This window comes from Perca flavescens, chromosome 2 (assembly GCF_004354835.1).
Source record: "Perca flavescens isolate YP-PL-M2 chromosome 2, PFLA_1.0, whole genome shotgun sequence".
Classification (NCBI taxonomy): domain Eukaryota; kingdom Metazoa; phylum Chordata; class Actinopteri; order Perciformes; family Percidae; genus Perca; species Perca flavescens.
Window position 1 is genome coordinate 39,576,251 of NC_041332.1, and position 16,178 is coordinate 39,592,428.

Here is a 16,178-nt window from a genome sequence, read left to right on the forward strand (position 1 = left end):
AAAGTTATTCAAAGAAAAACTTTGCGTCATAGGGCATGGCTGTGGCGGGGTGGCCATTTTGTGCGTTTTGCCGTCGAAACAGGAAGTGGGTGTAACTCAAGTGTCCAATTGGCTCGAAACTTTTCAGGATTCATAAGAGTCCAACCCCGACGACATCTACATGCCGATATTGGCTCAAAGTCATAGCGCCCCCTAGTGGCAACAGGATGTAGACCTAAAAGTCAAGGTGCTAGACTTTAACGAACTCCTCCTAGAGATTTCATCCGATCAACTTCAAATTTGGTCTGGTTCATCTAAAGACCTCAATGATGAAAAGTTCTTAAAAGAAAAAAATTTCGTCAAACGGTGTGGCGGCCCTTTTTAACATTTATCGATGAACAAAGTAGTTGTTGTAACTTTAGTGTATCATCTCATCATATCATATCTGCCCGAAATTTCTCAAGTTTGACAAGGGTCCAGTCTTGAGGACATCTACAGGGCAAAATTGAATTTTGGTCATAGCGCCCCCCGCTGGTAACAGGAAATCCGCCTTATATGACAAACATCATCCGATTTACATGAAACTTATATGTGTGGTCTACATGTGATTCTGAGCACCTACTTTAACCACGGCCATGTACTTAGCCCCCTTTTATGGCTTTTGAACCGTTTAAGGTAGAGTCTTGTGTGAGGTATCATTGAACTCAGCAGAGTTCCTTCTTCATTGGTGATGGTTTGGCCTGCCCCCTATTATTTAGCCACACCCCTTTTTATAACAAATGACCCGTTTGATGTAGACTATTGTGTGAGGTATCATTGAACTCAGCAAAGAGTTCCTTTTTAATTGGTGAGGGTTTTCCCCCTGCCCCATATGCTTAAGCCACGCCCCCTTTAATGTCAGCTAATGAACTGTATGACGTAGATTCTTTTGTGAGGTATCATTGAACTCAGCAGGGAGTTCATTTTTCATTGGTGACAATTTGCAGTGTCTGAGTGCCGTGCAAATGCACGGTCGCAAGGAGCGGCGTCCGCCAGTAACCCCGACACACGCAGAGGAGCGAGGGCCCGTCCAACGCTGCTTGCAGCTTTAATTTTTGAATTAAGTTTTCTCTGAATGGAACTTGCTCTGCTGTTCAATGAGAATATTTTGGGTACAGCCTGTATTGTACCTGCTGTTAGTGGGATTTCCCCCACAAATAATAATACTGTTTCTGGTAAATAGGGTGGATCTACAGCATCACTTAGTGGGGATGGGTCCCTTTCTTCTGCTGTAGCACCACACCACTTTACTTTAAAGGCAGATAAAGTGGATGTGTTTGTTCATGTATACAATATGGTCTAGTGCAGCTTCAAGAGGGTAAATGAGGGGAAACTATTAGTTATCTGCACACCATCCTTCCCCTTTGGCAAATTAGAGCAAAGCATCCACAGCCTATAATTAAAATATTACTCACAGTTGTTGGTAATATAAAGTGTTGTTTTTTTATTTAGGAATATTATGCTGCTGCGTGACACTGATGTGCTAATGAATCTGTGTGTGCGTGTGTGTGTGTGCGTGTGTAATAAATCCAATAAAAGATATGTAGGTTTTGATACCACCGTAAGACTGCATACCCTTTTGTTAGGGGGTTAAACATGAAGTCAGTTATATTGTAGTGGGATGGTTTCTCATGAGTTAAAGACTTTTGATTGGCCTATTCAGGCACCAGGATGCATCAATCACAGAGTCCCGGACATAGATAGGCTGCTCAGTAAATATTTGCTGTATGATTACTGAGACTAGTGATGTTGTATTTGCACATCATAATGGCATGGGAAATTAAAATGAATGCACACAAACACACTTAATTACTAAAGTCTTTTTGGTTTAGCCACAATAACTATCATTAGCTGGGCACACCTTATCCAGTGTGCAAAACCCTTCATTAGACCGGTTTCCTCATGCGTGTGATTGTTTGTGTTTGTATGTATATGAACTTAGCACTTTGGATAGATCTGTTGTCACTTTAAAACTTCATTCTTTATTCTCTTCTCTTTGGTGCTGTCTGGTTGAATTGTCATGTTTTTTTGTGGTGAAGGGGCTGCTGGGGAAGCACAGGCAGAATAGCTAATAACTAATGCCTTCAGTCAGCGAGGCCTCAGGGGTTTTTACAAGCACACACACACACACACACACACACACACACACACACACACATACACTTGCATGTCTCTCTCTGAGGGAAAGAAGCTCATTATCTGTTGAGTAACCTGTTATCAGCAGTACTAACTTGCACACATACTGTGTGTGTGTGTGTGTGTGTGTGTGTGTGTGTGTGTGTGTGTGTGTGTGTGTGTGTGATTATTAACTGTTACACAACTCTCAGCATCGGCTTTTTGAATCAGGCTGGATTAAAATGGTTTTGTTTATTAGGATAAATGCTGAATTACTGTGGCTATATTCTCCAGCAAGTGTGGGATTGTAACATGTAAAGATCAGCTGAGAGAGCTTTCAGAGGTTTACAGTGCAGTAGCCTTCCTGACTGGATTATTGATTAGATGGATGGCCTCGTGGAAAGTGGAGGTGAAGGGGGAGTGATAAATAGAAGGGAGGGAGGAGTGGAGGAATGCAGCAGCTGCAGTCAAAGCCCTGAAGCTTTTGATATGCGTGTCTGAGATAATGTGTGTTTTTATCTAAAGCATGAATACCAATGCTATCTAATCTGCCCTACACACTTGAAAGGTGACTGGTGAGAATAAACTGCACACTTGATGCAGAGCTACTTTTCCCTGGGGGTGGGCTGAGGGTGTTTGGTTTAGTGAAAGGGATTGGGGCTTAAGTTTGTGTGGGTGGGGTTATCTTTATACGCCACTCTGAAAAGCATACTGGTATAACGTTTTCAGTACAACTTCTTTATCTGTTTTGTGCAACAGTGCAGCCATTTCATATGTTGGCAACCACTGATGGCTGAAAGAGGTCTAAACAAAGGACTATAGTCTATATCCACGACGTTCCACTTCCGGGATTGCTCCGGTGACGTTGGAAATTTCGCCGGATGATGTCTTTTTGGACAATGTCTGTTTCCTTCCGCTTTCTTTGTGTTGGAATTTTAAACTCTGGTGGATTTATAAGGACTATGGTTAACTGCTTCTCAGATAAATCCAGACAGTTAGCTAGACTACCTGTCCAATCTGAGTTTTCTGTTACACAACTAAAAACAACCATTGAACGTTCCACAAAAAACAAGTTCCATCCCGAGGCTATTTTGTTGTTTTGCTGAGCACGGTTTAGCGCCACCCAAAACAATTGTGATTGGTTTAAAGAAATGTCAATAAACCAGAGCATGTTTCTCTCCCATCCCAGAATGCTGTATGGACTAGCCAGACCCTCTTCCGCAGCGCTATAGAGGAAGGTCTGGCATTGTGAGTCTAAAAGGACTTTAATACCCAGAAACTATTGAAGTGTAATTGAAATGCCTCCAAAGCAAGAAAGTGTCTTAAGTTAATTCATGGATTATTTATGGATGCCAGATGTTTTTTGTTTTGATTTGCCATTTCCACTTTTCCTGGTTACATTTAGTATATGTTGATGTAAATGTAGACAGTTTTAAAACCAAATAAGACATACAATAAAAGTTAAGTTAAAAATGACAAATCCCCTTTTAAGAGTGTCGATAACCCCCTGGGAAAGCTCACCTGGTTGAGCATGTGCCCTATGTACAGAAGCTCAGTCCTTGTTGCAGCGGCCGCGGGTTTGGTTCCGACCTGCAGCCTTAAAGACTTAATCTGTCCTATAAATAAAGGCAATAAAAGCCCAAAAAAATAATCTTAAAACATCGACAGGATTTTGTGGTGTACTTTGAGAGCAAGACAACATGTTCAAGTTCTATCCTGAATTTAATGTAAGTTATTTTTAATGCAAACTTTAAATATACAGAGGACAAAGAAGTAGAAAGTAAGAAAAGATATGATTAAAGATAAGAGAGGCATGAGGTAAATGCAGATACACCAGTTTTTTATGTGTTTCTCTTGTGATGGGGAACAAGAGAAAGGGAGATAAGTATAAAGATAAAAAAAAAAAAAAGGAAGGTGGTGCAGAAATAACTTGCATTCCTCTGTCACACACAGTATCAAGGCAGAAGGAGGAGAAACAGATGGAAAGAGGGGGGAGGACAGGGTGGTGAACAGGTAGAAAGTGGGAGGAGTTGAAGGGGCTGAGTCAGTAACAGAGAAAGAGAGCGTCCCATTTAGAAGGAGGGCAGAGAGAGAGAGAGAGAGTGTGTGTGTGTGTGTGTGTGTGTGTGTGTGTTTTTGCAGTTTGTGATGTCCACTGGTGATAGAGGTAGGGAATCGGTTAGAGAGAGAGAGAGGAAGAACAGAAAGACATTTTTTGAAGTGTGTGTGTGTCTTCATTCACCGAGACATGGGCTCCACGGCCAGCAAAGCACATGTAAAGCCCAGCAAGGCCACCCCTCATCGCCGCAAGAAGAAACGCAAGGTGTGTGTTTACTGCTGTAGATGGGGTTCTGCTTTACATGCATCTGCTGATGCTCTTTTCTTTCTCTTCACTTGTGTTGGTCTTTCAGTCCGAGCTGTGATTTACAGGAATCTAGCTGCATGTACTTTCCACTATGGTTCACACATTGATCACATTAGCTGTTGGTTTCAGTCCATCTTTAGAAAAACATGACACTGTCTCATTTGGATCATGAATGCCATTGATAAGTTATGAACTATTAAACCAATGCCACCGTCATCTTCTCTTTTACTACTCCAATAATCTCTCATATTACTACAGAGTTTACATTTTCACTGTTTCACAGAAACATTTGATCATTATTACAAGCTAATACCTTTTGTACCTTTGTACATTTTGGCTCTCTTTTTCCACTGCCTCTGTCTCTGTCTGCTCTTTCACTTTGCTGACCCCTCAGACAACAGATGGTCTTTATGGCTGTGTGTATGTGTGTGTGTGTGTGTGTCTGCGTGTCTGTGTGTGTCTGTGTGTGTCTGTGTGTCTGTGTGTTTGAAAGCAAGAAGGCAGGAGCACAAATGTTCGGTTTCCGTTGTAAATTCCAGTACTCCTGTTGTGAAGCTGCTGTTATTTTATCTGTGTGTAAGAGTGAATGTTTTGGTAATTTATAAAAATGTGGGACTATAGGATCATAATGTTCTGTTTTGGAGCGCACCAGTGCACTTTGGTTAACTCATTAAGTTCATGTTTATGCTAGTCCACATGTTTACAAGTGTGTGCTTTCTGGTCTAGGCAGCCTTATGTTGTGTGTGGTAGATTGTAAAATATTGTATATAAAGGGCTTTCCTTTATGTCTGTCTCTATAAATGTAAAAAAATAACATTGAGATAGACATTATTGTTACCTTATAGTGGGCTCCTGTTCCTTTAGGGCAGGGACTGGAAATTACAGTTTTCCTCAGGATGTTTTTTGTTGATTCTTAGGTGTTAACCTTAAAAGTGTTATTTGACTGGGAAGCTCTTTTTTTTTACTTTTTCCAGGTCAGTTACAGCTGCTGTTGTGATTGAGCAGTATAGAACAATAATAAAAGAAACTCAGTTACAAATATTTTACTGTAATCACAATCATTAACATCAGTGAGTGAGTAAAAATTCTAAAATCATTCACTGTTCACTATATAGTTCACTATATTGTGTGTTTACCATTTTGTAGTGTCCTAAAGTTAATATGTGAGAATTATTTACTTTTGATAGTGTACTGAAATCATCCCAACATGCATGGTAAAAATTATTGTACAATCCATGTTTAACTGTTTAGATGGCGGCTGGATAAGAGAAATGAGTAGTCTACCTAACAAACTATATAGTCCTCCACACTGTCTATATAGTATGTACTAAAGAGTGAATGACTTTGGACACAGCCTCAGTGTGCATTCCTCAATTTCATCTTCTCTTTTGTGCAGCGCGAGGAGGCTTTGAAGCAGAAGAAGGGGTTGTCGCTGGAACTGGCAAACCTCCGAGAGGAGTTGGGTAAGCACACGCTTGAGAAGGATCCTTCTACACATCCACACACCATCCTACTGTATGCTACCAACTGCTAATTCATAGCCCTCTCTCTCTCTCTCTCTCTCTCTCTCTCTCTCTCTCTCTGACTCTCTCACTCTCTCTTTTTCTTTCTCTCTCTCTTGCTCTCTCTTTCTCTTAGTCTCTTCCATTTGCATATGACACACACACACACACACACACACACACCACACACACACACACACACACACACACAAAGCTATCAAGGACAGGTCATTGCCATTCAAAACCTGGTGATATTTCTGTTGTAATATTAAGGTGCAGCTGCTCCTCATTCTTAGCAAAGGCTCAGAGCAAAAGAAGCCTCTGCACAGGCCATAACCTGTCAACATATATGTCATATGCTCTGTGCACCGGTGTTTGCATGGGATTATTATGTGCACATGAGGACTATTATATTATACATTAACATTAACATCAATGACTTGTTAGGATTTCAATCTTGGTACATTGCTTAATTACTATAAACATGTTAAAGGTGCAATATGTAATATTGTATGTAATACTGGCAGCTAGCGGTTAAAATAGTTACTGCACTACCAATCCAAAATACTGGAGATTCGTTTCCCCCGCCCCCTCCTGCCCAGACTCGAAGTTCACGGAGGTTGCCAGGCTGAGACCGCAGCATTCACAACAATGTTGCTAGACGCTTTTCTCACATAGCCAGACATTACTCCACAGCACAGAGGAGTAGCTAACGGTAGATGCTCTCACATAGCCAGACATTACTCCACAGCACAGCAGAGTAGCTAACGGTAGATGCTAGTCTCACATAGCCAGACATTACTCCACAGCACAGCGGAGTAGCTAACGGTAGATTCTGGCTATATTGACAGTCACAAAAGCCCGTGCTCACGCGGAGCTCTGTAACCAACTGTCAGACACATTTTTTCGGCTTAAAATTACAGTATGAACTGCTAAAAACACAACAACCTCATTGTCCTCTCCCCACGCCAGTCAGGCACACTTCCTCGGCTTAGAATTACAATACGAAACGCTAAAAATACCACTACCTTGCCGACGGAACACACTTCATTGGCTTAGAATTACGGCAACAATCGCTAAACACACTGCAAACTCACAGTCCTCTCTTTCCGATTTACAGCCCCCCCTCTCGTGGCTTAAAATAACTTGGGTACTCTAGCTATATAATTCAATGTGAGTACACAAATGTTGAAATGACAAAAAATGCCCATCCCTAGTAGCTGTGATAAATTAGCCTGAAGCTAATGCTTACCTGTTCAGGAGGAAATAAGCCAACTCTGCGTGCTTTTGGGATCTAAGCTGTCTCCATCTTTCAAATACATCTCCAATATTTACCAGGGGGTTGTTACGTCTCTGGTCACGCAACTGTTAGAAACATGCTGTTTTCTTTTTTTATGTCATGTAGAATCTATCTCCGTTGATCCTGTTTGTTTGTTTGTTTGCTGCTTTCATGGCTGTACTACCGTTACAGCTGTGGCGCGCTGGGTTTACGTTTTTTACAGGTATATCTGGCAACCCGGCCTGCCTGTCAAACTGGGCCGTTGATAACAACACACCGATCAAAACATAAACATAAATTCCATCAAGGAATGTAAATTTCAAAAAGAAAAAATACTGACATTAGCATTGTTGTCAGAAAAGATAGTATTTCAGTTTAACATGTTTAATATCTGATGAGGCATTGGTGTCATTTTTGGATTTATTACAGTACAAATATTACATATTGGACCTTTAAACAATCGAGGAAATTGACAGCCTGTAGCAGTCTCCACGTTGTCAGTGCTACTGGGTAGGATTTTGAATGAAATCTAGTTTGTTGCTTTACAGCACGAACAGAAATGGCTTCATAGCACAAAACAGTAAATACAATAGCGTTCAAAAGTTTGGAATCAGCTGTTATATTGATGTTTTTTTCTTTCTTTCCTTAAAGGGTAATTTCAGCAAATTTTAACCTAATTTTCCCATACATTGGTGTCTAATTGACTAATGTGAACAAAAATCTTTAGAATTGGTCCATATTGAGCTGTAAGCGGCAGCCGCGATACAAGCTGCAATATAATCATATGGGGCAAATGCGCACCGTCAATGTACGTCCACCAAAACCACTATTTTTGCCACTGAGGCTCAGATAATTATTGAAAGTGTCTGACAAAATTATGGAAATAATCTAACCTTTTTGTTAAAGAGTAAGATCCTTTTCGCTTAACCAGAAACAGCCCTAATAGCGATATTAGGGCTGTTTCTGTATAGCGATATAGGAATCCTTTTCATAATGTTGTTGTACACTTAGAATAATAATCTGAGCATGTCAGTGCCAAATACAAGCACTTATATGGATGTAAATTGAAGGTGCGCAATGTGCCCATTGCAGCTTGTTTTGCTGCAGAATATCACCTGCACTGCTGTGGAGTTTTCAGAAAGTTTGATGTCTATGTATCTGTGTGTTAGAGGTGTGCTGCTCAATAGTTTTGCAGCGTTTGGAAGTCAGCCATTAACTGTCATTGAGACTATGCATGAGGTCAACCTTGATGATTACAAACAATGTGTTTACAAAGAAAAGGAAGCGTCTACAGGCAGGGGAGATGGAGCAAGTGAATATATTGTATTAATAATTTACTTTAATCTTCTCACAAACTTTATGTAGACTGTCTTATGACTCAATTCACAATCTGTTCAATTCACAGATGTGGTTAAGGTTTCTATTTGGGCATCTGAACACAAACACTTAGGTGACATTTTCTGACATCCACTGGAAATAACATTAGCATTGTGTCCTAAATGCTAACTGATACTGGTATGTATGTACTCAGATAGCTTAGCATATGCATCATGACAATAGTCAGTCTTTACCAGATTGGTAAAAAAGATCACACACACACCCACAGTTAAGCTAACACACCATAAGGACATGCATACACACTCACTGGATAGACTTACACAGTTTGTGCTCAAATGCATTGTATTAACATAGCAACATTAAGGCATGCATTTCTGCACACAAACATGCACATAGAAATATATATATACAAACACACAACAGAAGAGCATATCCTGAAAGCCTTTTTTTTTGTTCACCATCCCCTGTTCATCATTCAGAGCAGCAGTGAATATAATCTTTTCTTTTCTTTTCGTTGACCTTTGGCTCTTCTCTTTACACACAGAGATGAGGAATGTCAGCAATGTATAGACCCCTGCTGTCACACCCACACACACACACACACACACACACACACACACACACACACACACTCTGTCTGTTAAACCCTCATAGGGTTAATCTCCAAGTCAAACTGAACGGGAAAGACCTGTTCCTGTCTCTCTCCTTAGTGGATAATTTTAAATGGTTTAAATTGTTTTCCTGTGAAGGTTTACAATGTAGAGTTACTGTAACACAACTGCTGCTGCAACTATTAGGATCAGGTTAGAGCAGCATTCCTGCTTCCTCTGCTTTCAATTTGTCTCGATAATCCTGAAATGAGATTATTCTCTAATCAAACAGTGCTTCTAAAACATGCAGCATGTTTTAGAAGAAGGGTTTGATAGGAAGTTTACACTTAGGAAGAGTCAGGACTTGAGGTGAACAGATTACAGTAACATCGCTTCTTATGTGATCAATGTTTGCATATAAAAGAACTATGAGTTCCTGAGGGACTTTAAACCAGCATAACCAAATGTTTAGTTTTATCATAGCTCTCTTGTGTCTGCATCCAACAATATAGTTCTAAATACTCTGGCCTGAAATGCGTTGGCTTTCTTCTAAACATCTCAGGTGCATTTTCTTGATTGTGATCTGTTTTCCTTGTTTCCTTGCATTTACTGCCTCATGTTTTCATTTTATCTGAATAAAAAAAGTAAAGCCCTCATACCACCTCATGACTGCACAAATGACCCCCAGGTAGACATTTTTATACTAGGAGAAGAAGAGGGGTCTCTTCTCAAAAGATGTCATCATATTACACCGCCCCCTGCCAAGCACCTGCTGTTACACACACACACACACACACACACACACACACAACACACACACACAACGCACACACAGAGTTTGTGTTGTCCAGTCTGTGATAGAGAGCAAACTAGTGTTAAAGCTCAGCTGTCGTTGGCTTTGTGTCTCCATCAGTGTGGTGACAGGCGCTTTCACTGCTCTATAGAGCTCCATTTAGAGGGAAACAGCAACTGTCCCAGCTACAGACAGTTGTTACCACACAGTTATATAAGGTAGAACATTATTATTATTGCAGGCACAGTCAATGTGTGTGTACAGGGGTTTTGATTAAATTTACCCTTTTAAGTGATGGCATCCATATGTCCCTGGTCCCTGCTCTTCCAATACATAACACACTGAGTAGTCTTGCATTGCCAGATCTATATCCACAGTACTGGAGTAAGGTGTGGCTACACAACACATACATTTTGTGATAGAAAAAAATGCTTTGGGTTATTCTATTTCTTTAAACCAATAACAATCTTCTTGGACGGCGCTAGGCTTTGTACGCAGCGACGGTGGTTCTGCAAAACGGTCTCAGGAAGGAACTTGTTTTGGTGGAAAATGTGCTCACCGCAAAAGAAAATGCCATATACAATATTAAATTAAGTTAACTGTTACCACAATACAGTAACGTGAGCTATTTAAAAATTAGCTCAATACATGGTTTAACGTAATTTGCTTTTACCAGTGTATCGCCGTGTGTACTTCGTCCACAACAATCCCACCAATCGGTTCCAAAATGCCCCAGTTAGAGAGGAAATGCTGTAAACATATTCTTTGGAGAGCTTTACAATAATTCCAAACATGCACAGCAGTAACCCTGGTTAAGTGAATATCCGGGTTATGCCAGGTCTCCTCATATTCATGAGCGGCTAAGAATGGGAAGAATGACAGGAGTAACTCTTCCTCCGGTCCGGTACGCAAAATTACGAATCCCACTATGGCCACGCCAAGACCCGCCCTACAAAGCAGCTCGATTGGTTGGGGTTAGGCATTTGACCTTGAGTGGTTAAGGTTAGTGTTAGGGGATTGGTCAGGGGATAGGACCTGTACATGTAAGCATGGACGCCTGGCCAATAGTAGTGTGTGAATGCTATTGAAGGGCCGGTCTTGGCGTGGCCATAGTGGGAAAGAAAATATTGCGTCCAGAACTAGGGGGTAAGCTTCGCTTCAGAACTCAAACCTCCTATGGCGCCATTTTGTTGCTACCTGGCCATCACCTCCCATTAGCATTCCACTGACTAGCATTCATTTTGGCGCCACTTGACAGCGAATAACTTTACATCTGAAGCGTTTAAAGACTCTATTTGTCCTCTGTTTATTTATAAAGAAACACAACAATGTATAAAAGGCTCCATTACCTTGTACCTCACGTTATGGCTCTGTAGCAAACGTTTTTGTAAAAATAGGCTAACGATTGTGTCGCATAGTAGAGGAATTACCGTATAGTACAGGAGAAGCTCAGCTTAGCTGTTTAGGTTTAATTACTAATGTTAACTAGCATGTTAGTTAGCAATAATTAGCCTGTGCTTATGTTATCTCCTTACATATACCTACACTCTCCGTCTCTGTAAGATTGGAAATGATTGAGATTTCTCTCGGCACAGCTACCAGAAGACTTACAACTTTCAGACACGTTGCTCACGTCACATTTACACTGTCTCTCTCAGTTGGAGGCTGCACAGTAAAGCTGGCCATCACCGGAAAAGTGCTTCTACTAGCCTTCACTGGTCTCCGTCCAGAGCAACGGGGTCTGTTGGTCCATTATATACTGTCTATGGTCCAGTTCCATGAGGTGGCGCTCTGCAAACTCAAAACTGGCTTTTTCTTCCGGTTGATGTCAAAATTACACACACAGGCCACCGAAATTAGTCAGATTTAACAACTGAATATTTCATTTACACACTCTTGTCACAGCATAGGAAAGCACAGTGCTCTCACCAGACAACTGACAACTTTTTCGGGTCTTTATATCCGTAACAAGTGTCACCCAGTGTCAGGTGGAATTATCAAGCTAACTTCGTTAGCTAATTAACATTAACATTAGTCAGCGACTGCAGCGGGGGCTGCTCGGTCCCTCCACTTTTTTTTGCCAAAACACAGTGTTGACAGCCCCAGAGATGGACAATCTGTTTAGCCATTTCCCGATGTACCGCTGATTCAGGCATCGCTTTTTTGTTGTATGGTATCATAGCAACGACTACGACTCACAGCGATGACAAATTATTTCCAGTTCAACAACCATGCGCAGACGCTTAACCTGATCCGGTTATGTATATGTGCAGGAATACGCCGGTTACTGAAGGAGTTCTCTAGGTCTGTTAACCGGGTTATGAGAACTCTGATTTTAACCAGGGTGAAGTGTTTACATGGTGTAACTCTGCTGCAAATCTGGGAACTGTGTAAGTGCCGACAAAATGACAGTCCCATAAGCAGTGAGAGGTAGAGATCTTTGGTAGTCCAGGTATTCTTTATATCTAGATATTTTTACTTAAATCAAAATGGTGTGTGATGATAGGTAAAGACAGAGGGAAGCAGGCATGTGCTTGTGAGAGTTCAAATTAGTAATGAGAAGAATGAGTCTTGCTGCATACTTCTGAGCTGACTTGCAGATGTTTCAAGGTTGGATCTCATGTCTGCTGTAAGAGTAATTTAACTGGAATGTCGTTGAAGAATGCTGAAGAACACACACACACACACACACACACACACACACACACAAACACATTCATTACCTGTTCAGACACTGATAGTTCCAGGCATGTCCAATCTCAGTATAGTCTGGACTGACATGATGTGATATGATGATTGTACGTTATGGAAATCACACTTTATAGCACCATTATGTAAGAATCTGGATTTTTTGGGATTTGGCAAACGTTTTAGAGTGCAATTCACTTACACTGTCATAAATATGAACAGCTGTACATGTGCATGTGTTATGATTACACTACATGATCAAAAACTACAGAGACAAGATGGCCAGCTTTTTATTTCGCTCTCCCCAACTAAAAGCCTGTCTGAGATTTACTTTTGTCAGGCGGCCTCTTGCTCGGTCACTCTGTCCTTTTCTCTTCCACATTTCATATGAAACATTTATTCCCAAACACAAGTCCAGGTACTTTAAAGGATCCTTGAAGTGTTTTTAGTCAGTAGTACAAACAACATTTCCTCTCGCTCTTCTTGTCTCCTTTCAGTTTCATCATCACAGTGCTGCGACCGACTGCAGAAGGAGAAGGAGGAAGTGCGCGTCAGCTTGGAGGAGGCCTTGAACAGGCAGGAGGAGCACCACAAGGAGGAGCTAGTGCAGCTGGAGGACAGGTGTGGCATTCATCTTTGCTGCTGTGCTCACAACTGGACACTCATCCTCACATACATGTGGTTTTTATAACTATAACTGCTCAGTGTTACCACACTGTGATTTTACTCTTCTCTGGATGTAATTTGTGTCTATTTGTATGTTCCTCTGTGTGTCAGATTGAGGAGCTTTTACCAAACAGAGTGGGACAAAGTCCACCAGACGTACCAGGAGGAGGCTGACAAATGCCGCATGTTAATGGAACAGCAGGTCAGCTCACACACACACACACACACACACACACACACACACACACACACACACGCACACACACACAAACACACACTTCATAGGGTTAGCCTCCAAGTCAAACTGGACGGGAATGACTTTTTCCTGTCTCAGTGAGTAATGTTAGATGGTTTAATTTTTTTAATCAAATGTTACAGTCACTCTTCTATGTGTATACAGTAACAAATAGTTGTTTGTCTTGTAAAATATTCTTCAGCCTATGTCTCTCCTATAAAAAAGTTTTATTATGAAATAATCACAGTTGAACACAACAGGTGACAGAGACAGCACTCAATGAAACATGATATGTAATACATGTAATTGAATGCATTGATTTCTGAATCTTGAACATTATTATCTAAGATGGTGGAAACACACACCAAAGACGCTGCACAGAGCTCTGACTGGAAACAAAATGTCTCTACTGGTTCTTTACATTACTGTAAACACCTTGGACATCATCCTACCCTCCTCAGACTGAACTCTTGAATCTGTCTTTTTCCCATCTTGACGTTTTGACAAAATCAAATGTGTTTGATATTATTGTAAATTTTAAGTCTTGGTAGTAAAATGCTATTGTCTGGGACTAAAACTCAATGACAATATGATGTGGGACGGTGTCACATTTTAGTCTTTTCAAAGTCTTCTAGTGTATGGTAGGCATTAGTTTCACTTGGCTTTACTAATGGCGTTTTTCCATTACATCCATTACACTCAATTACCATTACATTACACTCGACTCGCCTCGACTCTACTCGCCTTTTAGGTTTTCCATTATGAAAAAAAGTCCCTGGTACTAGCTGACAGGTACTTTTTTTAGTATCACCTCCGTTGAGGTTCCAAGCGAGGTGGCGTGACGTGAAAACCTGCAGACTACTGATTGGTCAGAGAGAATCGTCACTAATCACTGCGTCATCATTGCTAGCGACAGACGGGGGTGTCCTGAACAAACATGACATTTTTAAATAGTAAACACCACCTTAATTTGCATCTGCATCCTTCAGGTGGAGGAGCTGAGGAGCCAACAGGAAGCAGAGAGAAAGAATCAGGAAATGAGTCACAGCCAGAATATGGAGTCTCTCAAACTGGAGTATGAGACCTCCACACAAGGTGTGTGCAGGACAAATACATACCACAGCTTAATATTTTAAATATTATTACAATATTTTAAGTTTGTTACCGGTCTAACACTGTCATTCATAAAACTGAGGATTATCTGAAGTTATTTCCATATTTAACGGTACATGCATTAATTGCTTTAAAATATTGAATGAGTATTCAAGATTAGTCATTACTGATTAGCTAGTCCGTTATTTTGCTCGATCACTTGATGCTAATGTAAATGTAATGTAAAAATAAATAAATGTGTGTTCGTGTATATGTTTGTGCATTTCAGAGCTAAAGAGAATCCAGCAGACAGACCTGGAGAACCTGAATAAAACTCTGAAGGAGACTGAAACATCTCTCTCTGTAAGAGTCGTTCATATATTAATATTAACACAAAGGTTTCAAAAGATGCTTTTAGCAATAGTTTAGTGAGCCCACGAATGGATACAAGAAACTTAGGAAAAATAATGCTGCACAGGAAGTTTCAGAAAGGTTTTGAGACATCTAAAACACGCTCACAAGCAAATTATATCATTTCACATGCGCAGATATTACTCTGCGCTAGGGCTGGGCGATATAGCTGAAAACTGTATCGCGATATAAGTGTTTCATATCGGTCGATATCGATAATTATTGATATTTTTTATGACCTATTTAAAATAAGGACCAGGAGAAAAATATATTAAATTTAAACATGTTTATTTTAAACTTAACCTTCCTCTGATTATAATCCCCTCAGTTATAAAGCAGGAATGTCAACACAACCATGGAAAACACTCAAATAATTAAAATGTAAACATAGGTCTAAAATCACAATGAACACTTAACAATTATCTCTTAACATTAAGGTGCAAAATTAAAGAATAAGTAAGAAATGCTTCATAAAGTGTAATAAAATAGTGCAAAATGTTAAATATAAGAAACCTGAGAAACTATTTTCTGCAGGTTTAGTGCTAGGTTGGTAACCTGGCTTCTGGACAGTGCTCAGCATGTCTGCCTCCGTTATTTCTTTGTAGCGTTTAGTAAGGCGCTGATGCAGAGTACCTCTCCATGGTGGTCTACTGCTTGTGCCGTGTAGCAGATGCAGATGTTGTTGGACGTTGCTGGCGAATACGGCTGTGCTCCAAAGTGTGAGCGCGGCTAAGGTGGTAAAACAAGTTTGTGGTAGTACCAGTGTTGGTGGGGACGACGGTCTGACGACATTGGTCTGTCTACGGTCAGACTTATAAAATCCCCAAAAACTGCCATACTGACTTTTGTTTTATCAACAATTTCCTCGCTCGCTGCGGCACTCACTTTCCACTTATCACTCCACGCCGCCGGTTCTGTTATTGAAGAACACGAGACAGCGATGTGGCGCAACCAAACTTGATACTGTTACATGATTGGCTGTTAGAGTGTCACTCCCTACGTTGCTAGGTTACCAGAGAGCGAGTGCCTTTGTTCATGCAACCAAACTTGCTTCACAATCTCTGGTTTCTTCTGATGAAGAAAAAC

The 16,178-nt window shown here is 40.7% G+C and overlaps 1 protein-coding gene across 2 annotated transcripts in view; it reads left to right on the forward strand.

The window, feature by feature from the left end:
- LOC114567096 (microtubule-associated tumor suppressor candidate 2 homolog) overlaps positions 1-16,178 on the forward strand; it is a 90,213-nt gene that overhangs the window by 65,598 nt on the left and 8,437 nt on the right. For both annotated transcript variants that reach the window (XM_028596002.1, XM_028596012.1), the window contains exons 10-14: positions 5,895-5,961; positions 13,186-13,309; positions 13,466-13,556; positions 14,579-14,684; positions 14,971-15,044. In XM_028596002.1, the coding sequence (XP_028451803.1) occupies positions 5,895-5,961; positions 13,186-13,309; positions 13,466-13,556; positions 14,579-14,684; positions 14,971-15,044 (462 nt within the window). The remainder of the gene's footprint in view (positions 1-5,894; positions 5,962-13,185; positions 13,310-13,465; positions 13,557-14,578; positions 14,685-14,970; positions 15,045-16,178) is intronic.